The sequence below is a fragment of the Danio rerio genome, chromosome 21 (assembly GCF_049306965.1).
Source record: "Danio rerio strain Tuebingen ecotype United States chromosome 21, GRCz12tu, whole genome shotgun sequence".
In the NCBI taxonomy this organism is placed as follows: domain Eukaryota; kingdom Metazoa; phylum Chordata; class Actinopteri; order Cypriniformes; family Danionidae; genus Danio; species Danio rerio.
Window position 1 is genome coordinate 35,295,935 of NC_133196.1, and position 22,421 is coordinate 35,318,355.

At 37.5% G+C, this 22,421-nt stretch overlaps 1 protein-coding gene across 1 annotated transcript in view; it reads right to left on the reverse strand.

Annotated features, from left to right (window-relative positions):
- Positions 1-22,421, reverse strand: part of adamts2a (ADAM metallopeptidase with thrombospondin type 1 motif, 2a) — a 169,128-nt gene that overhangs the window by 101,244 nt on the left and 45,463 nt on the right. Inside the window, exon 3 of the mRNA XM_695292.8 lies at positions 3,491-3,659. Coding sequence (XP_700384.4) covers positions 3,491-3,659 — 169 coding nt within the window. The remainder of the gene's footprint in view (positions 1-3,490; positions 3,660-22,421) is intronic.

Sequence of the window (22,421 nt, forward strand, 5' to 3'; positions counted from 1 at the left end):
CTGATTGGCTGATAGCCGTGCGATATTCTGCAATATCAGAACTCCTACAGCCTCTTACCCTTTGTGTATTACTCCGCCCACATACAGCCAACAAAAAGCAGACAGTTTAAAAGATGCACGCTCAACTGTTTAACTGTCAGCTTGTGATTATATATATATATATATATATATATATATATATATATATATATATATATATATATATATATATATATATATATATATATATATATATATATATATATAAATCAAATATAAATACTGCATATCCCAACTACACTTTCCTGCTGACATTAAGCTAGTATTCGCCTCTGGACTATTATGGAAATAATTTGGAAGAATATGTTTCCTAATAATAAAAAAAATATGTTTATTTTGTCATTTATCCAACTGATCGATCCACCCACCTTCCCCCTTCTCTAAACCCAACCAATAGATTTTTAAAAAGGACCGATTGACCCACCAACCCCCTTCCCTAAACCCAACCGACTAGTATAAAAAAATAATGATCTATGTGCTAGAAATATGTTTACTTCAAATTTCTTTAGAGGGAGATTTTTTTTAGCTTTCCTCAAAATAGGGTTAATGTAGGCATTGTAGCACTTTAATGCTTGTAACGCCTGTTTTATTCATACTTGAGCAGAAATTCCATATATGCCTCACAAAATAAGTAGAATATTCCAGGAAATCCCAAATATGGATGAAGGCATCCAGCTATTGCTGTAGTTAAATAAAGAAATAAGATCTGAATAAACATAAAATGGCTTTAACTGATCATTTACATGACAGCGACAATAAATGGTTTATGTGTTCTTTCAGCCATCTTAGGTATCGATTTACTGTGTAATCCGATGCTAACTGACATAGCATGTTACAGTAGAATATAGCTATAAATAATATGCTTAATGCATGGACTCACTGTGATTTAACTATTACAGAAACAGATGTGACTGGCTATATCATAGATAAATATGCCTAGATATCTATATCATATCTAGAAGGCTAGTACAATTTACATTTTTATGACTAATTCGCATTTATTTACATTTATATGATGCACATTTTATTGATGACAGTTATTTTATTTCACCAAAACTGCACACATTTTATACTGTGAAAATAAATATTAAGCTTCATCAGTAGTTACAACTATTCAGTTTCGCAAAACAGTTGTATTATTACCGCACCAGCTTCAGCTCCTCAAAACAATGAATGAATGATGACAGTGCAGTGGCGGGATTTATTTTAGCACCATGTGACAACAGTGCCACTCCCACCTGCCGGTAGAAACAGGTACTGCTGAACAGCTGACTATTTAATTACCTGACACACACTGCATTAAGTGGAATGCACGTGATGTATGTGGTCATTTTAAGTACTTAGATAAGAAAATAAATGTTATACAACCTATTTTTATTTAAGTGCAGCATATTCCAAAAGATCAGGGTTTTTTTGACAATACATCAGGGGCAAAGACATACCCCGCACCCCCCTCGCAACGCCACTGCTGCACACCACTGTTCACGCAGACAGATTTTAAGGTTTGTGCACACGAGAGAGTGACAGCAGTAAAAACATATGCTGAATTAATTTTTTTCCAAATCCTGAATCAATATAGGAGTTACTTTTGCACTGGAGGAAGGACGGCACCATGGCTGAAGTATTTCTGTGAGACAGGTAATGTTCTGTTTTAAAACTATTTTAGTCCCCCAAAGCTTATGTAGATGGTGTTGTTTTACAAATGGGTTATATGCACAGAAGTGTTGTTCAGCCATCAGTGATGTGATGTGACTATTTTCAGTTTTTATGAGGTCCTTTTACAACATCGATAATGTGGATTTTTATTTAGTTTAACAGCAAAACTTCAGTAAATAGCGCTAATCCCCCTAGCCTTGTAGCTTGCATATGGCTTGCTAAGCAAAATGGCTTCAGGACAAAGCGTGAGAGAGTGAGACCAGCAATTAGGGATGTCCCGATAAGATTTTTATGCCCTCGAGTCCGAGTCTGAGTCATTTGATTTCGAGAATCGACCGATACCGAAACCCGATCCGATACTTCTATATAACATAAAAATAATAGAGAAGAGTGAAGAAAACGTTCCAGGATGTTTCTTATTTTTTGGTTTAATTCACCTTATTTTAAATTTCAACAACTCTGATAACAAACAAAGTACTTCTGTGAGGTAGCTTGAACAATCAAGTAATAGATAACATAAATTCTTCACTTTTGGACTTTAGTGCATGAGTAAATTAAATTTGAATTTAGTGCGAGTAAATTAAATTAAAAAAAAAAAAAAAAAAAAAAAAACGAATATAAAAACAAATAGCTCCTCAATTTAAAATTGCCAGCTGGCAATCCCGAGTTTACATATCTCACAGTTTGCTATGGCAATGTTGTCATCAACTTTATAATACCTCCAGACTGCAGACATACTCGCATTTTTTGCTTAAAGCTGCTTCCGTGTTCTTCTCTGCCAGCATTTAACCAATAGCGTCTCTGCAACAAAGTGATGTCATGCAGCATGCTTGCAGTTTCTGTGTAAAGTCAAGAAAGAGATCTAACTCTTTGCCACCGCATAAATATAGATGTGTTAAAAAATAATGAGAATATATATATATATATATATATATATATATATATATATATATATATATATATATATATATATATATATATATATATATATATATACATATATATATACATATATATATATATATATATATATATATATATATATATATATATATATATATATATATTTGAGTCCTGATCAGGAGGTAACCTGACCGATTCCGATCGAGTCTGAAACTGCGTGATCGGGCCCGATTTCTCATCATGTGATTGGATCTGGACATCCCTACCAGCGATCCTTGCGTACATAAAATATTGCACAGTATGACAAGTTTTGCTTGCTACACAACTGAAAACATGCTATATATAATACAGTTTTCCTACAGATTTATACTATTATCAAGCACTATAAATTTTCTAACTGGTGAATGACATGATCAAATGGGTTGTCTACTGTTATCTTTACAGTGTGCGTACGTGATTTCAGGAGGTCTGGCTTTGGACGACAGTTGAGGGACTGTGTTTTCAAAGCTAGTATGCTAACGGTTAGCTTTTTGACAGATCACCTACTGCACCTTTAACCTAATTAACCAAGTAAACCCTTTAAATTGCACATAAGCTAAATACTAGTACCTTGAAAAATATATAGTCAAATATCATGGCAAAGATAAAATAAATTAGTTACTAGAAATGAGTTATTAAAACTGTTATGTTTAGAAATGTGAAAAAAAATATCTCCATTAAACAAAAATTGGGTGACAAAAGAATATCCAAGGGGGCTAATAATTCAGAAAGCCAAATAATTTTGTAGTGTCAACCGCATGAAACTCAGCATCTCTCTCTATAGTCATCAGCATGCATGTGAAAGCTCTCGGCAGCGCTCCATGACGAGCTGGTGTTATAAAGGTGGTCTGACCTCTGGGGTGAAAGTCAGCGGGCTGATTGACGGCCGGCTTCTTGATGTCAGAGGAGCGGTAGACGATGTGATGACGCCCGGGTCCTCCTTCCTCCTCTCCTGTCATGTCGCCTCCTCTCTCCAGTGGCTCGATAAAAAACTCCTCCTGACCTGCGCGGATCATCCCCGCCTGAAGGGTTTGAAGGAGAGGCAGAGATTAGGCTTTTTCAAAAACAGGTAGAACACAAAGCTTGCACAATCAAGTCCATTAAGCGAATCAGGGCTATTTCTGTGCGCCTGCTATATCATGTTTTCATCAGCTTTGGAAGAAACCCTCGGGCAACCTGATCTCTGAATCGATCGCTCCTCTTTCTAACTCGTGTGGCCATCTCTGAAACTCTGTGACATTGCCTGTCAGAAGCAAAACAACAAACTCTTCACTAATGTTTCTGAACAACCTGACGCTTTTAGGAAGAAAATGTGACATTGTCTTGTTTATACCATTTAAGGAGGAATAGTCTATGAGGGCAAAGAGGGAAATCCAAACCACGAGCGAAGATCAATACAAATCTTTCTGCCAGAGTGAACAAACTCACTGACAGATACACTTGACAGCTCATGTTGCGCTCTCGCTGTGTCGAGTTGAGATTCGTTGGCTTTGACTGATGGGCCGCGTCCATTGCCAGGGGCGCCGTGAACGTAACAAGAGCGAAAGAGAGAGAGACTCTACAAGGCTTTAGCCACACAGCGCTAATCGATTGTAGGACACGTAGCAGTCCCTACGACTTATTGGCTTTTCCCTGCCAGAGCGCAGGGTCTTTTCCCTTCGCTTCCACAGCAAATTAGACAGCCCAAATGAGAGGGTAAATCGATGGCAAGGTTAGACCTCTTCTCTGATGTGCTGGAATATCAAATGTGAACTTCAAGAAGGGCTGTTAAAGTCATGCCAGAGCCCCCCTCAGTCATCGCAAAATTGAAGCCCGGCACAGAACGGGCCGCTGAGCTAGTCGTTCAGCTTGGTCTCGCAGGAAATATTACAATCCCACCACCTCCCTCCCTCCAAAACCCTCATTCCCCTGAGGGTTCATTACGAAGGAAATGCCCACACACTGCATAAATCGACACCACTGCATAAAGGGCTGCCGCCGCACGTGCTCTGAACGCACCGAAAGTGCTGATGTCCAAACAATAGAGACTCGCATATACTTTTGTCCTTTTCCAAAATCCTCTCCAAACAGGGGGTGTTATATCTGTTTCATACAAGAATGATGGTGTCATTAGGGGCAGAGGGACTTTTTTCTTTCCTAACCCTCATAATGTGTACACAGATGTTTTCTGGAGTTTCCAGTTTTAGCATAATTGGATTAAATATAATGTAATTCAATTAAATTCTTTTGAAATCATAATTAAACCCTTACTTTAAGACAAATATAAGATGATTGATTGATTGATTGATTGATTGATTGATTGATTGATTGATTGATTGATTGATTGATTGAATGATTGATTGACTGACTGACTAATTGACTGACTAATTGACTGACTGACTGACTGACTGACTGACTGACTGACTGACTGACAGACTGACTGACTGATTGATTGATTAATTGATTGATGCAAACTAAAAGTCATACAAATATTATGAACATAAATTTAGTCCCAACAATGTGTGAGATATGGAGAATATGGCTAAATAGATTTTTAGATTATTTGACAGTAATATTCAACAAAATCTAAATTCTAAAATGACTCTAAAATTACTTGGAAAAAGGACAAAGGAGTATATGTCTTTAATTACTAAAACAAACAAACAAACAAACCAAAATCACAATTATGTTGCGGTTGTATGTAAGTGCACACTTCTATTATTGTCTGTGTTGTCACATGGCTGTGTTGCTTACCTCCACGTGGGTTATTGTGGCGTGTCAGTGTTGTTGTGGTTACGTAGTTTATTGCTATGCCGATCAGCTGTTCTGATTAGCTGACCAGCTGTGGCTAATTACCACGGCTATATCTGAGCGGCGATCCTTTGTTTGATTGTCAGTTTGTTATTGCTTGTTTATTTTCATGTGTATCTTGACTCACATGGGCTACTATTTGATTACCTGGTCTGTTTGCCTGATTTCAGCTGACTTCTGGACACTATTGGCTGACGATTCTGTCACGACTATTGCTCACATAAATTCACTGTTTGGTCTCTTTTGCACTGTTATTTTTGACCTCCAGTCAATAAAGAGACACTTGCATCTTGGATTAAAATCTGTTGTATTATTATTATTATTTTGGTAAGTGTGACAATTTAATGGTCTTGGAACGATAGTTCATCCAAAAGGGAATCCTCTGTTATCTTTTACTCACCCTTTACTTGTTTCAGACCTATGAATTTCCATCTCTTAAACACAAAATAAAAACCTGTATTGACTCCTATAGTATTTGAAAAGTTCAGATGCAAAACCCTCTACATCCATCAGATATCTTTTCTTGTAAATGAGCATTTTATATCAGGCTCCTATAATTATGTTCAGAAATTTCATTTTATATGTGTTATTAAGGTTATTAGCTAGTAAATAAAATACCTTTTTTTTTTTTTTTTTTAAATGTTACTTGAGACAATTCTTTGTTTTTTAACAAGGTAAATTTTCTTTTGTGTCAAAACCAGCTAAATCCACTTCTGCTTTTTATGCACAACCCTCTAAATCCACCTATTGAAGCAAAACAGTGTAATTAGTTGAAAATTAAGATGCAATTAGAAATTATTTTACCAAATATAAAACACATTACACAAACCACCTGAAATTAAAATATATAAATCTGTCAAGTCAGTGGCGGTTCATTCTGCTGTGATAAACCAGGGAAAAAGCAGACGGAAAATGAATGAATGAAATCTGTAAATTGCATTAGTCAATAACATTAAAACTGTCATTATTTAAATCTTAACAATCTGTTGTCATTTCTGATATTTTGGATTTAGATTTAATGTAAGTAGAGCAATGTAAACATTGCAAACATTGTAAATTAAACTTGGTAGATTCAAATAATGTAGTGTAAAAACATTATGAAACAGCAATATCTGTGCATTGTCCATTGATATAAAAAGCTTATCACATGTATAGATATTAGGAAGTAATTTAAATAATGTATAGTTTTATACATTATATTTATCTTTTAAAAAATAGCTTAGCAAATAAAACACAAAATAGGCCTACTGGGCAAAAAGGTGGATTCCTCTCAGACAATTATAGAAGCTGTCATTTATTCATTCATTCTTACCATACTTAAGGTCTTGGTCTCTTGTTTATACTCATAGCATCCAGGTGCGATTAAAAAAAAAAAAACTCTGTCTTTTGTGAAACGCAGTTACCATTTATTGTATAGTAAATCAGACTTATTCAAAGTAGGGTCGCTGCGCAAAAAAAAATAAAAAATAAATAAATGTTATGGATGCATGCTACACTTCCGAATGTACATTGTGTTTTGTTTTTCTTAAAATGCACAGAGATTTGAGGCAAGGGACGTTTCCATTTGCCATTCACTGAGAGTGGAAAAGGCTCAGTGGAAAAGGCTGAAAAGCGAAAGCGGAAAAAAAGTCTCCTCATAAAAGCCGGTGTATCAGCGCGCATTTTTTTTAAATCTTAAAATGTAAACAACTTATAAAAAACAAGCCATAATGTAAGTAAGATGTTTAATAAGAATATGTTAATAACTCAATTTTGACAAAAATGTCAGATTAAACCTTATAATTCTAAGGTGACGATTTGTTTTTCCTACTATGAAAGTCAATGGTTACAGGTTTTCATTTTTCTTCCAAAAATCATCTTTTGTGCTAAGCAGAATAAAGAAACTTATAAAGGAGCCACATTAGGGTGGGTCATTAGTGGAGTAAATTCCCTTTAAGTTTTACTCCCTTATTTGCTTGTATCTCTTCTTGGTTAAAACAGACCTTTTTATGAGGATTTACGACCTGAATTGATCTACCAGACATCCTACATACAGTATGGGAAAAAGTGAGCGATTTTTACATTACATAACAGATTTCTCGCAGGAACAGGACCATGTGATCCTAAAGATGAGAATATTGCTGAAAATCCAGGAATATCCTTTAAATTATCTATAAAAATGATAAATTTGTAATATGTAATAAATGATGTTTACAGTATTAGGGGAAAAACCAAGACACAATGTGTAAACAATGATATGAAGGAATGAAATATACATGTTATAGTTTATAATTCTACATAATTATTTTACATTAAAAATACGGTGTATATTGTTTTCTTAGATTATTATTATATAATTACACATTATATAATTTCTATCCTATCCCAATTTATACTAATATTTGAATAAGCTGCTGCTTTGCTGAATGACAGACTTCTATGTGGTAGAATTTACATAACATCAAAAATGTATATATTATAGGTGGACACATGCAGATACATTTTGTTTAATCTATATTAATCTCACTGTAATCTTGGAATTAATCTAGATTAATGTAGATTAAAATGGCTCATTTGAAGGCATGCAGAATATGTGTGCTACCCAAATAACGACTAAAAGTAAGTCTTTGAGAACGGGTTTTTCAAGCAAGGTGGCGCATTATACCAGGGGCTCATCTCCTGTTTCCAAAATGCATCACAAACTGCTTGAGAAACTGTTACTATGATAATTGGTGATGAAAATAAATGATGTTCTATAAGTTCTATAGTTAAACATAAATTTTGAATTGTAGGCCTAAATAAGCTCGAAACAGCGATTTTTGATCACCTTAACCCAACTAAAGTCATAACTGAACAGAACAGAAATGGAATTAAGTCATGGAGTATGAATATATTAGTGGCATTATTAAAGTAAACACCGCAGTCAAACTATTACCGTCATGTAGGATTTTTCACCATATTTTCCCACAAGATCCACACACGCAGCTGTAAATAATGAACCGCGCACGCACACACACATGCACACACACACACGCACACACACATGCACACACACACACACACACACATCACGAAATGTGGTAGTTTTTTTTTTCTTTCCATTTGGCGTGCGTTATTAAATTCCATAACACTCTCACCAATCCTTATTTGTGTCTAATACCCTGGTTTGTCACGGCGGCATGAATGAAACGTTCATGAGTGAAAGTGCCGAACTGCAGTTAAAGTCACACTCAGACTCGTTCTCGCCCCCTACAGTGCGATTCGGCAAGGTATACATCCGCGCTAAAATATCAAGGTGAAAGTTATCATAGCTTGCATAGAACAGACCTAGCTCCCATTCCAACTTTGAGAATAGATTACTGGCAATATTTATTCACACACCGATAAGAGATTTGCGTTAACGCAGCACATTAACGCCAATTACAGCCCACCACTAGTATAAACATTTTATTTAAACAAGCCATTAAAGTTAGTCAGATGCCTTCTTTCTGTTTAACTGAGCAGATATTCAAGTAAAATCTGAAAACCTCTGATTATTGTTACTGGGCAGAAAACACACTGTGCACATCATCTTTACCGAAAAGCACATTTCATGCTTAATGCAAGAAACTCAGTCTACTTGGAAACAACAAGTCAACAATGGGGTTTACCGGACAATCGAACACATCTGCGTTTTTCAACCGACTAATTCTTTCCATTTGGAGTCCTTTTGGGAAACCTCCAGATCCTGTAATCTGAAATGAAACCCACCATCAAAATTAAAGCCTAAGAAACTTTGCCTGATGCCCATCTCTTGGTCCTCTTCAACACACACAGACAGACTCTCTGCTCTCCAACAAACAATCTACAGAAAAAAAAAAGTTACAATCTAAAGCACAGAAACACAATGCAAGACCTCCAACAGATCAAACCAGGACAGATGCACCATCCAGCTTTATCCAAAAGCTCCATATCATATCAGCAAGACTGTTTTTGGGCCAAACTCAGCCTGTCTGAAGCCTCACTATGTGCCAAAACATCCAACAGAGAGTTGCTGACAGATTCAGATGCATTATGTGTGTGTTTGTGTGTGCATGAATGTGTGGAAACAGACCACCCGTCCTCTCCAATAAGAAATCCACTGTCCTCTGCGGTCACTGTGTGTGTTTGATCGCTCATAAAGCCAATATCTCTTTGATTCCGACAGACACAAACAATGAATGCTGCAGCGATTCGCTTCCCACCACTGCTTCGAGTTTTCTTGGCTCCAGGTGGCCAGTTTGGCTCTAACATCGACTTTCTTGTTGTGGAATATAACAGGAATGGATGGCAGAGATAGTTTAGCGAGACATTCCTCAATGCCACCAAACAAATTACTGTCTGCACTTCAAAGAGGGAGAAATATTTTTTCATTTTCGCCCCAATCCACACCTAGGAGAAAACACAATCAGAGACAATTTAGACCTTCCTGTTTGAGCCGAGGGATCACAGGGGGAGAAATCCACTGAGCCAATATTAGGACTTCTAAAACAACTCAAAACAAATCAAGATACTTTGCCCAAGTCAATTAATCTTTGATTCACTTTAAAACTAGTTAATTTCTGCGTCACTGATCCCTTAAATGGGGATAATAAAAATGTTTCTCATGTAGTGACTGGTGAATATGTATTCGATTACAAGTAATTTCATAATTACACTGCAAATTAATCATTACAATTAATTGTACAGTAACTTACTGGCAATTTTGGTACTGTAAATTAATAATTACAATAGTAATGTAAGAAAATACAGCTTAACTGTAAATTAACAGTCTTATGCTGTGTTTACATCAGATGTGGACTAAGCGCCAAGCCCGAGTGATTTACATGTTTAGTCAATGCAAAGACTCGACTCGACATGCTGTGGCACAATGTGTGTGAATTGGGTTATTCTGCGTCAAAATAAATCGTTGAGAGTTAAGCGTTTTGTGCGATTGGCAAGAAACGCTGGGTTTGGAAAATATGAACTTTAGCAGACATTAACCAATCAGGACCTTTCTCTTGAATGGGCATGATTATTATGTAGCGCCTGTTGCTGATGTCCCGGGAGAAAATCTGCTGATACCGGACAACAGCTCAATAAATAGGTCACAGCTCAGTCTAAAGCCCCGCTGAAAGCTTCCATCATCCAGGTATAGTTTCTGGAGGAGTTGATGAACTCACAGAGTTGGGTGCACCTCTGAATGCATCTGGTAGACTCAGATACAGCTCCAAACAAATTGACGCTGTTTATCAGCCTTCCTAAAGTACATAAACACCGCTATTCTCTCAATAAAATCCATGTTAGCCATTCAGCAATGAAGCAAGACTCAATGGGCAGACAGAAGCCACGTGAATCCACGTCTATTGTAAAGTGAATTTGACACACGAATGAAGTGAGTAAATTGAAAATACTCATGTGTCTATTTATGTGCAAATAGCGTGATTTATTCGCTCGTTCCACGTCTGGTGTGAACACAGCATTACTGACAACCAAAATTGGTAGTAAGTTACTGTAGATTTGACAGTCATTTTTTAAGTGTAATGTTGCCATTGAAATATATTAAAAGTTATGAATTTGTGGTAAACTTGTTATTAAAATATATATTTAGTGTCATGTATTTTAGAATTTTTTTAAATTAGAAAACATTCTGTAAAGTTAGGGATGCTGGGCAATGAAGTTGAGGATCCACGTTGATCCAGGGCTGATGTGAAACTGACGTTTTCGCACACTGTCGACATCCTGAAGCTCAAATGTTTTGAAACACTGCACCGAAGTATAATCCAAAACACCAAGGTCAGGTGACCAAGGTGATTCAAAACACCCAGGTCACGTGACTAAGGCCGTACTCATACTATGTACAGTTGCCTCGAACTGGGCCAAAGCACGCTTGTCCCCCACTCCCATCTCCTCTGACGGCTCGCACTCACATACAATCGGAGCTGGGCACACTTACGTTATCACTGCTGCGCTGTTCAGTGATCGCTCTCGCTCAGCACAGAGGAAATTTGTCTAGTTATATCGTTAAGTCGTATGATATGTGGTGACACGCAGTCAGATATTTCGCCAAACAAATCCGCCACTTTTGATGCTCATAAACACTCATAAAGCCCTCGTGCTGCAGGAATGAGGAAGTTTGCTGAAGGTGCGCAGCTGTCATGCAGTGAGGAGTTTGTGTCTTTAATAACCTACGGCAGTTTGCGTTCATTGAGCAGTAAGAATGATTAATAAATCCATATGAAACAGTCCCTTAAAAGTCACGTCTTGCTTTCAGTTTCGGGCTTTGAAGCGTTTTGCACTCACACTACAAGTGCCAAAGCCAAAGTGAACCGTGCTCAGGCCCACCTCTTCCAACCAGACCAGGGCCGGCCAAGTGAACCGTGCCTGAGCCCGATTCAGCGCACTCACACTTCTCAAACGATCCGGGAAACGGGCCTGGGCACGGTTCGGATAGCATAGTGTGAGTAGGCCCTAAGGTGATTCGAAACAATAGGTCACATGACTAAATTGTTTAGAAACACCAGGTCATGTGACTAAAGTGATTTAAAGCATCGGCCATTTCAGAAGCATTTCAAGACCTGGCGTATCTACGACTGACAGGGTTGGAAAAAAATCTATGTGATTTAGCCTAGTGGACTGTGTGTGTTCACAGAGCAACTGTGCTGCAAATGATCCAAGTTCCAATCCCTCCTTAGATTGAAATACTCTGAAATTATGACTTGATGATGTAGTTATTAATGTTAATGTTTTTTATGACCAAAACAAGACATGTTTATTTACAAATTTTTCATTCAGATGTGAGAACAATGATACAAGAACAGAGCATTTAAAAATGAACATCTACATCTGCATTTCATTTTTTTTAAGCGAATGTTACGGGGCGGTGTGACGCCATTCCTTTTCGTGCTTACCGGCTGACCGCTTGCCTCCATGTGGAGGTCTTTTCTGCTGCAACCAGTTTGTCCAGTTAGCTTGTCGTGTCCGTCGGCGAACTTGAGATGCAGAGAGGGGTTGACCACGACGACGACGATCAGGATCGAGTGCGGGGAAGAGCGGTTCCAGAAATCAGGTAAGACAAAAACAATGAACAAGCAAATAACAGAGTGAGAATGTGGTAAAATCTAAGAGCAAGGAAAAAATCAGACGGCTTTTGTAAATCGTTGGTTGGGTTTAGGGTAGTAAGCGGGTGGGTGGGTCAGTTGGTAAAATTGTTTGGGTTTAGGGAAGAAGGAGGGTGGGTAGGTCGATTGGCCAGGCGCAGTGTCAATCATTTAGTCAGTCAGACAGACGGTTGGTCGACAGCGGCCTCTGGTGGGTTTATGCGAGAACAGCACGGGTGCAATCGGCACTCGTGAGAGACATTTGAGATACGAAAAAGCGCACGCAGCGGCCTCTCGTGAATTCGTGAATCAAAAAACTGCAAAAATACGTACCTCCCAGGATGTATTTTGCCATCTCCAGAAACGTCCATGGGACTACATTTTCAAAATGAGCCTGGGTTGCTATTATCTCTGCATGCCAGTCAGAAACTCTCACTGCTTCACTAAATCACTTGAAACCTCAACCCTAAAACGTAGGGTTTAACACCTTAATTTGCTTAACTGTTTTTTTGCTGAAGCTGTTCAAGAGCAATACATAAAAATGACCATTAGGTGTCATCGTTGAGGTGGTTTCTAAACATTTCGAAGCTTCGACTGTTTCAGTGTTTCATAAAGCCTTGCTTTGCCCACCACTAGATCCACATGCAGTTTTAAGAATTACTAAACCACTGTGTTGCTATAATCTAATATAATTGATGGTATTTAAAGTATTATAACTTGCACAGCATTTTTTTTAAAGTGGGAGACATTAGCATTTTGCTAAGCTAACAGTAAACCTTTTAGTTTGATATTGAATTAAAGTTTCTGCCATCTGTCTGCCATCTTATGTTTTCACTTTATTAGAATGCATTCCTGGATGCGTTTCTAAGATTTAATACAACACCGCTTCAGAATTTGATGAGAAAGGCATCTTAGGAGGCACAAAAAAACAAAAGAATTAAGTTGTCTGCCATATGGAAGTTTTCACATTTCAAAAACACTCCCACGTTAGACCTTGGAGCAGGGCAAATGTCTTATAACTTTTCAACTCAAGATGAGAACTAACAGAAATGGAGACAAAGTGCTTGTAAGACAGACATACACAGACACAAGCGCACACACATACAAACACAACCAGGAAAAATGCTAAGCCTTTGAGACAGAAAGGAAATGCAGTGTTTCTCCAGCATGAGAGGCCAGACTCTGACAGAGCACAGGAGGCTACTGGAAATCTGTTTATGTTCTGTAAAAAAAAGTATTTGGTGAAAGAGAAGCATGTGAGTAGTTGGGTGTAATGACACTAATGACAGCAGACAGATTACTACACTTAACATACACCGTCCTGTCCAATCCATCAAATGGATGTTGTCAGAGAGTGTGTGGACCATGACGAATGGACAAAGGATGTTAATGGGATCCCACAGCTCACACATTATACTATATATCAAGAGTCCTGCTCACTCATTTACTTTGAACTAGAGGTTCAGAGAGCATATAAAACTAACAAACTCACTTGCTTTCAGTTATAACATATCATTTTCAAATGCTATGGATTGCCAGTAGGGGGCGATCTTAATAATCCTATAAATAAGTGTTAAAGGGCACCTATTATAAAAGTCATCTTTTGTAAGCTGTTTGGACAGAACTGTCTGTAAGTATAGTGTCATAATGGGGTGATATAAAGACACAAGCCTCTTTTTTTAATTTCCTGATGTTAAAATAGGATCCAAATCCCTCAAATTTTGAGGCCCATCGCAATGTGATGTAGGAGTACATTATCCCGCCCACCGTATTAACTGACAAACATGTACTAACATGTCTCCATAGTAACACGCATAATCATATCAACAAGACAGGACATGCACAAAGCAACTGGGATTAAAAGATCTGTCCAGCTCTCTGTGATCATCAAACATCATCAGATGTGATCAGGTATGAGTTTTACAAGTTTAAAGCATTTTTAAAACAGTGCAGATTTGAAATGAATTACAGTGATTTTACAGTGTTTACTTTATCATTGCAGCTGCATATTAGAACAATTATAAAAGAAGATCCCGGTTTGTGGATGTACAATCGGACTTATTTTGTACATTGTCATTACGGATATCCATGCAGCAGTGGATATTAACGTGTATCTTGTCACATTTGCCATTCTAAAACCATGTTTGCTGTATGTGTGTGTGTGTGTGTCTGTGAACTTTGAACTTTGTAACGACATTTAGTGTGACTTATTGAAAGGCTTGAATTACCTCCACAACAAATACATGAAATAATCATTTGGGAAGTTCTTACTGTAGTGTTTCTCACAAACGTTATGTGAGATCTGCTTCCTTCATGTCTGCCACTGTGCTGTTTCTCTGATGCAGCCGAGGCAGAGATTGAGGCACACTCTGACAGGCACGTGGGATTGGTGGGCGGGGAGAACCAGCATTAAAGGCACAGACCACAAAAACAGCTACATTGTGTTAAGAGCTGAAATTACATTTACATTTACATTTAGTCATTTAGCAGATGCTTTTATCCAAAGCGACTTACAAATGAGGACAAGGAAGCAGTTAGTGGTATATCCAGAGAGGCAATTGCAGATTAGGAAGTGAAGAGGAGACTAAATAGCTGAGTTTTTAGTCGTTTCTTGAAAACAGCGAGTGACTCTGCCGTTCTGATGCAGTTAGGGAGTTCATTCCACCAACTGGGCAGATTGAACACGCGCGTTTGGGAAAGTGATTTCTTCTCTCTTTGGGATGGAACCACGAGGCGACGTTCATTCACAGAACGTAAGTTTCTGGAGGGCACATAGATCTGCAAAAGTGAGAGGAGATAAGAAGGGGCGCAGCCAGAAATCGCTTTGTAAGTAAACATCAAAGCTTTGAATTTGATGCGAGCAGCAACTGGCAGCCAGTGCAAACGGATGAGTAGCGGAGTGACATGTGCTCTTTTAGGTTCATTAAAGACCACTCGTGCTGCTGCGTTCTGGAGCAGCTGAAGAGGCTTGATAGAGTTAGCTGGAAGCCCCGCTAGCAGAGAGTTGCAGTAGTCCAGTTTGGAGAGAACAAGAGCTTGAACAAAGAGGTGAGCTGCATGTTCAGATAAGAAGGGTCGGATCTTTCTGATGTTATAGAGTGCGAATCTGCACGATCGAGCAGTTCTAGAAATGTGGTCAGAGAAGTTTAGTTGGTCATCACTCCAAGGCTTTTCACCATTTTGGATGCAGTAATGGTTGCCCCATCCATCTGGATTGATGAAATTATGGTGTAGAGTCGGGTTGGCAGAAACTACAAGCATTTCCGTTTTCGTGAGGTTAAGCTGAAGATGATGATCTTTCATGCAGTGTGAAATGTCCAACAGGCAGGCTGAGATGCAAGCTGGAACCGAGGGATCATCAGGATGAAAAGAGAGGTATAGCTGGGTATCATCAGCATAGCAGTGGTAGGAGAATCCATGTTTCTGGATGACTGGTCCTAGAGATGTCGTGTAGATGGAGAAGAGAAGTGGCCCAAGAATAGAGCCTTGAGGTACCCCAGTGTTTAGATGCTGTAGGTTGGACACCTCTCCCCTCCAAGACACCCTGAATGACCTGTCAGAGAGGTAAGATCTGAACCATTGTATAACAGTGCCCGCAACGCCCAGTGACTCAAGCGTAGATAGCAGGATCTGGTGGTTTACAGTGTCAAAAGCAGCTGACAAATCCAGCAAGATGGGGATTGATGATTTTGAGTCTGCTTTAGCCAGTCTCAGATCCTCCACGACCAAGAGCAGGGCAGTCTCAGTTGAGTGGCCTTTCTTAAAGCCGAATTGCTTATTGTCCATGAGATTGTTTTGAGTAAGAAAGTCCAGGACTTGATTGAACGCTACTTTCTCCAGAATCGTGGCCATGAATGGAAGCATGGATACCAGTCTGTAGTTTCCAAGTAGTCTAAAGGTCCAGGTTGGGTTTCTTTAGCAGTAGGGTTACCCTAGACTGTTTAAATGAAGTGGGGAATAAACCAGAGTCAAAAGATGTGTTAATTATGTGAGTCAGTGTTGGTATGACTGCAGGAGAGATGGTTTGCAAGAGATGAGAGGGGATCAAGTGGACAGGTGGTTGCATGGCTAGATAGCACGAGTTTGGACACCTCAGACTCAGAGAGCTGAGAAAAAGAGGTGAGTGTGTGTGGTGTTGGTGTTGTAATCTTGCGTGTTTGTTGTAGGTGCAGCAAATTGAGCACTGATTTTTGCAGTTTTGGTGCAGAAGAATGTAGCAAAGTCATCAGGAGTAAGTGTGGAGTTTGCAGGTGGAGGAGGAGGATAGAGGAGGGAGGAAAAGGTTTTAAAAAGTAGGCGAGGATTAGTGGCATTGTTGATTTTCTGACGGAAATATGTCTGCTTTGCAGAAGTAACCTCAGCCAAGAAAGAAGACAGAAGAGTTTGGTATGTTAAAAGCTGTGCAGGATTTATAGTTTTCCGCCAAATTCTCTCTGCAGCCCGAAGTTTTGAGCGATGCTCACAAAGAGCATCCGAGAGCCAGGGTGCAGGAGGACTGGCACGGGCTGGCCTGGATGCAAGAGGACATAATCTGTCTAGACATGATGCTAGTGTGGAGCAGAGTGTATCAGTGGCACTGTTCGTATCAAGTGCAGAGAGTTTGCAAGATGGAGGAAGAGAGTCTGAAACAATGGTGGATAGTCTATTGGGTGAGAGAGAGCGTAGGTTTCTGCGAAAGGCAACCAGTGTTGGAGTGTGTCGCGGCTCAGGAGTAATGTGGATATTGAGGGACAGAAGGAAATGATCCGATATTTGTAGTAGAGTTACTAGTGTTTGATCAGCGAAGCAATGTCGTGTGTAAATAAGGTCTAGCTGATTACCTGATTTGTGGGTAGCAGAAGTAGGTGCTCTTTTGAGGTCAACAGAGGCAAGCAGAGTCTGAAAGTCAGCAGCTTGCGGTCTCTCAATGTGAATGTTGAAGTCACCTAGCACCAACAAGGGAGTGTCATAATTAGAAAAAGATGAGAGAAGAACATCCAGTTCATCTAAAAAGTGACCTAATGTACCCGGTGGGCAGTAGATGACAACCACATTTATGTAGAAGGGGTGAATAATGTTGACTGCATGGAATTCAAAGGAGCTGATTGTTGGCAGGAACGGTCTCAGTGTAAATTTCCATTCTTTGGAAATCAGTAGTCCAGTCCCACCCCCTCTCCCTGTCTGACGAGGAGTGTGGGAAAAAGAGAAAATAGCAGAAAGAGTAGCAGTTGGAGCAGTGTCCTCCGGCCTCAACCAGGTCTCAGTTAGAGCCATGAGATTATAGTCAGAATATGTAGCTATGGAGGTAATAAAATCTGCCTTGTTAACAGCTGATTGACAATTCCAGAGGCCCACGGAGAGTTGTGAAATAGCAGATACATGTACTGAACGAAGGTTGTGAGGATTACGCCTGCAGCATACCTCCCGTGTTTTGCGAGTGTTAGTAACAACAGGAATTAGAAAACACATAATAAAAGTGCAATAAAAACAAAATTAAGTGTAAAGATAAAGTAAAATAAGAAAGTGAAGTACTCAAGTGCTTTGTCGGTGTCTTTGCTCGGTGGAGTCACGCAGGTAGAGTCGATGGTGAAGGTAGAGTCGATGGTCTTTACACTCGTCGGTCTTAGTCGCGCAGGTAGAGTCGATGGCGAAGGTAGAGTCAATGGTCTTTACACTCGTCGGTTTTAGTCGCGCAGGTAGAGTCGATGGCGAAGGTAGAGTCAATGGTCTTTACACTCATTGGTCTTCACACGAGGCGGTCTTCACACGAGGCTGCCGCGACCGCTGCCGCTGTGAGACTAGTTGCTTATATACACCCCAGAGCAATACAGAACCATTACAAACTTATGAAAGGTATAATAAAAATCTGATGGGTGTTTTCAGCTGCAACTTTACAGATACATTCTGGTGACACAAAAGATTTATCTTAAATCTTAAAAAAGGGGTAAATTAGGTGACCTTTAAATCAGCACAAAATCAAAATGTACTTTTTCTTATTTATTATATGTACTGTATATAGTAGTGCATGTTATAAATGATGTATCTGTGCACTTCATTAACTTGTACAAACTCATGTTTTCCTCATAATCATAAAAAGAAATTATCCATTTCTCTGATCAGTTAATCAATGTGGAATGTAACTCTAGTGGTTAATAATCGAAAACACTGTACTTGAAGGGCTGTTCATAAGATTGTAAGGAAGCCTTTATAATCATGACATGACACATATTTATGCTTGCATGTTTATAAAAGCTGTCATTAGGTCTCATTCGCTCAGTTGTGACATTTTAAATGCAAAGATGACAACTTGACATATTATTACATACTGTATGGTTATGACAGCTTGACATATTATGACATATGGTTATGACAACTTTCTCATGAGGTCACTATAAATGTCATGTATTTCATAACAGCATCATTAATATATATTTTGGACCTTAACTAGTTGCACAAGCTGAATTTGTCATTAACATGCCACTCAATATTAATGGCACTTCTAAAAATGATTTGGCAGTGTAATGGCATATGAATTTAGTGTGACATTTAAATGACAAACACTTGTTTGTTCCACTGAAAAAGTGATCAGAATATGAAACATTCACAATTATAATGGTCTCATGACAGATTTAAGTCAAGTTATGTTGTCTTGGTAATGTCAAGTTGTCACTACCGACGTATCTGACATAGGAGGGGGGGTGGTGGAAGTAGGTGCCCGACATGGGACAGGGGACGCCCCTTGCTCTTAAATGTCAATCTGTTCTGTGCTTTTGTTTGATTTAGGCATGGAAACACTGAAATAAATAGAACAACAGTGAGTTTCCCTTCCTTTCCATTACAGGGGCCATTGCCACTATGTAATCCTTAAAACAGTTATTTTATGTAGCAATGCGTGACTGTCAGACGTGCTTCATAGAGAGAAAAAAGACGATGTTTCCCCAATGGATTCTGTACACGCGATGGGTAACTAAACATGTCGATTTTGGTTGGTTTTCTCTTAAACAACTAATTTTGTCTTAAATGAGCATAAACAGTTAGGCAAGTAAATCGAATGCTTTCATTATAGATCTGTGCATTTTTAAAGTGACGCTATTTAATGAAATCAAACTAAAAATCTAAATGAGATTCATTTGCTACACTTTAATCAGAATGTTGAAATTATACAATAAAGAAAAGTTTGATGAAATTTGATAACTTGACTCAATTTCTTTATAATAGCTATTAATTTTAATAGGCTAAACTTTCATTTATTTGCATTTTTTTCTAATGTGAATAATATTAAAACATATAACTGACCGTTTTAAACTGTTTATTTACAATGTGACAGCTCCAGATGAACAGATTTAGTAATTCGGGATTTTTTGGGGGGGGTTTGGGTGAAGGGGATGGTCAAAATTCCAATTTTGACAGGTATGAAAGTTGTCATAAGCATGCATAAAATCCATTTACATTCATGTGTTGTGTCATGATTATAAAGGTTTCATGACAGTCTTAGGAACAACCCCTTCAAGTAAAGTTTAAAACAAATTAAATAATTATTACATACAGATATCTATTTTTATTTAATGATCTGTTAACTGCATTTAATTTTTAACATGTAACGTAAACCATTTGAAACTTGTTAACTCTTTCCCCGCTATTGACAAGACATCTGGCAGCAGTACTGTAAGTGGCATTAAGTAGGAGATGCTTTAGAGACAGACAAATTAATATTTTTTCATTAAAAGGTCTGTAAAATATTGGTACGTTAAATGCAAACTGCAAAACAAAAAACTGTCTGAGAAGAGAATTTAGCCTTTAGCCTAGCAAGTGCAATTGAGATGAATGAAAATGCTGACCGATAGCTCTCTTCAGGTATAGTGGAATTCTTTAAAAGAGTAACATATCATAAACTAGACTGTCAGTCATGGAATATAGTACATAGTAGACCAGCTGCGTTTGCATTTGGTCCTCTGGATACCAGATGAGGGCATTTTTCTCTCCATACTTCTTGATGACTCTTATTCAATACTGGCCTTGGGAGAAAGACGAGGAGCTAAGGTTTAGGTTTCAATCAAGATTTGGACAGTCTCCAAACATGACCTGTTCATAAGAAAATGGAAAATTAACCTTGTTTTTAAACACGATTAGCTTCACTAAGAACTGTAAAGAGATCTGGCACACAAAGAAGCGGTGACTGGTGTTTTCATTCACACAGAACATTTGCAGTGTTCTCATTCATTTCCTTTTAAACAAAGCCAAAGTGCGTTAGGAGGTTTTTGATCGGAGAGAGTTATGATGATGAGCTTTCTCATGTGTGCTTTTGTTAGGACAACAGAGCCAATTGCACTTGTCTGTGTAATCTATGTTAAATTTACCTTAACTACAGTATGTTGTACATTCTAAGGGTTCAAAACATGTTTGTTATAAAGATGTTCACCAATAATGTTCACCAATGAAGGCCAATCAACTAAGAAAACTGAAATATGAGTAAAAATATTTATATGATATGATTAACATAACATAGCCTGCATGTTCAAGTCATTAATTTGTTCATTAATTATTTCGAAGTGTAGAACCGTCCGTACTCTAACTGCTAATAATGCCCACATTATGTTGTGCATTGGACATGTTTTTGATTAGAACTACAAACTCAAGAAAAAAAGTGTAAACAAACTACAAACATGGTGGATGCATGAGAACAACCGTCAAGTAGAGAGGCTTTGGCAAAGTTGTTTGAATGACCATTTAGCAATATTTAGCCATGTGACTAAATTATATTTCTTCATCGCATTATATTTCTCATCTGCAAAAACAATGTGAATTTATATAAAGACATTTTGTTCATACGTTCATTCATTTACCAACCCAATGATGATTGATAACGGTTAGCCAAACTTATACAGGCCTTTTAAATACTAATATTACAAGGACAAGTTATCACTGTCAAAGCATTATGAACGTAAAAATCACCAAACATTTTGACTGAGAAATATATGATGGTAAGAATGCTCACTGCCTAGCTGATTCAGATAAGCTGGTCATTATTTTTAAGCCATGTCTGATAACCGATATATATTCAATGTCAGAAATCTATAAAATAATTATAGTTTTGTTAAATGTAAAAATTAACTCATTAATTTATTTAATTTAATTTTTAAATATACATCCAATTTCCACAGTTTGTTTTATGTTTATTTATTTAATGCTATTTTATGTATGTATACATTTTTATATGTATACAAGTTTATCTTTTAATGTATATACTTACTAAGTAAATTACTGTATTTTCCTGATACTGTCTTGTTTGGTGAATTGAGCTAGTGTATGGTTTTATTATGTTTGTGTATGTGTATATGTATCCATATATATATATATATATATATATATATATATATATATATATATATATATATATATATATATATATATATATATATATATATATATATATATATATATATGTATGTATGTATGTATATATTCGTATAAAAATGATATTTTAAATTAAAATAAGATTTATTATTTATTAAGAATTATTGCAAATAAGCCAACATTATTACATTACTTCTGATAACTGGTAATTTTGTTTTAGTAGTTAAAAAAATAAACAAACTTGAAAATACCATTTTATATGTAGATGTTGTAAATTTGCATTCATAACATGAAAAATGTATATTTATTCTGAGTTTAATAAATTTACTGGCTAATTTAAGAATACATACTTATTATACAGCTATGTGCTACAAAACATCAAAATAGATAAAAAAACTTGTTTTGATCCGTAATAGTTCATTAATTATTTAATTAAATGAAAAGGTGAAGGAAACAAAATGGCTGAATCGCGCATACACTAACCTATGCATTATTCAGTCATAAGATGGGGCTAAACAGTCAAGAACGGAAATTTGACAGAAACTAAACCAGCTGAATGGATCATACATTAATCTACCAAACAGT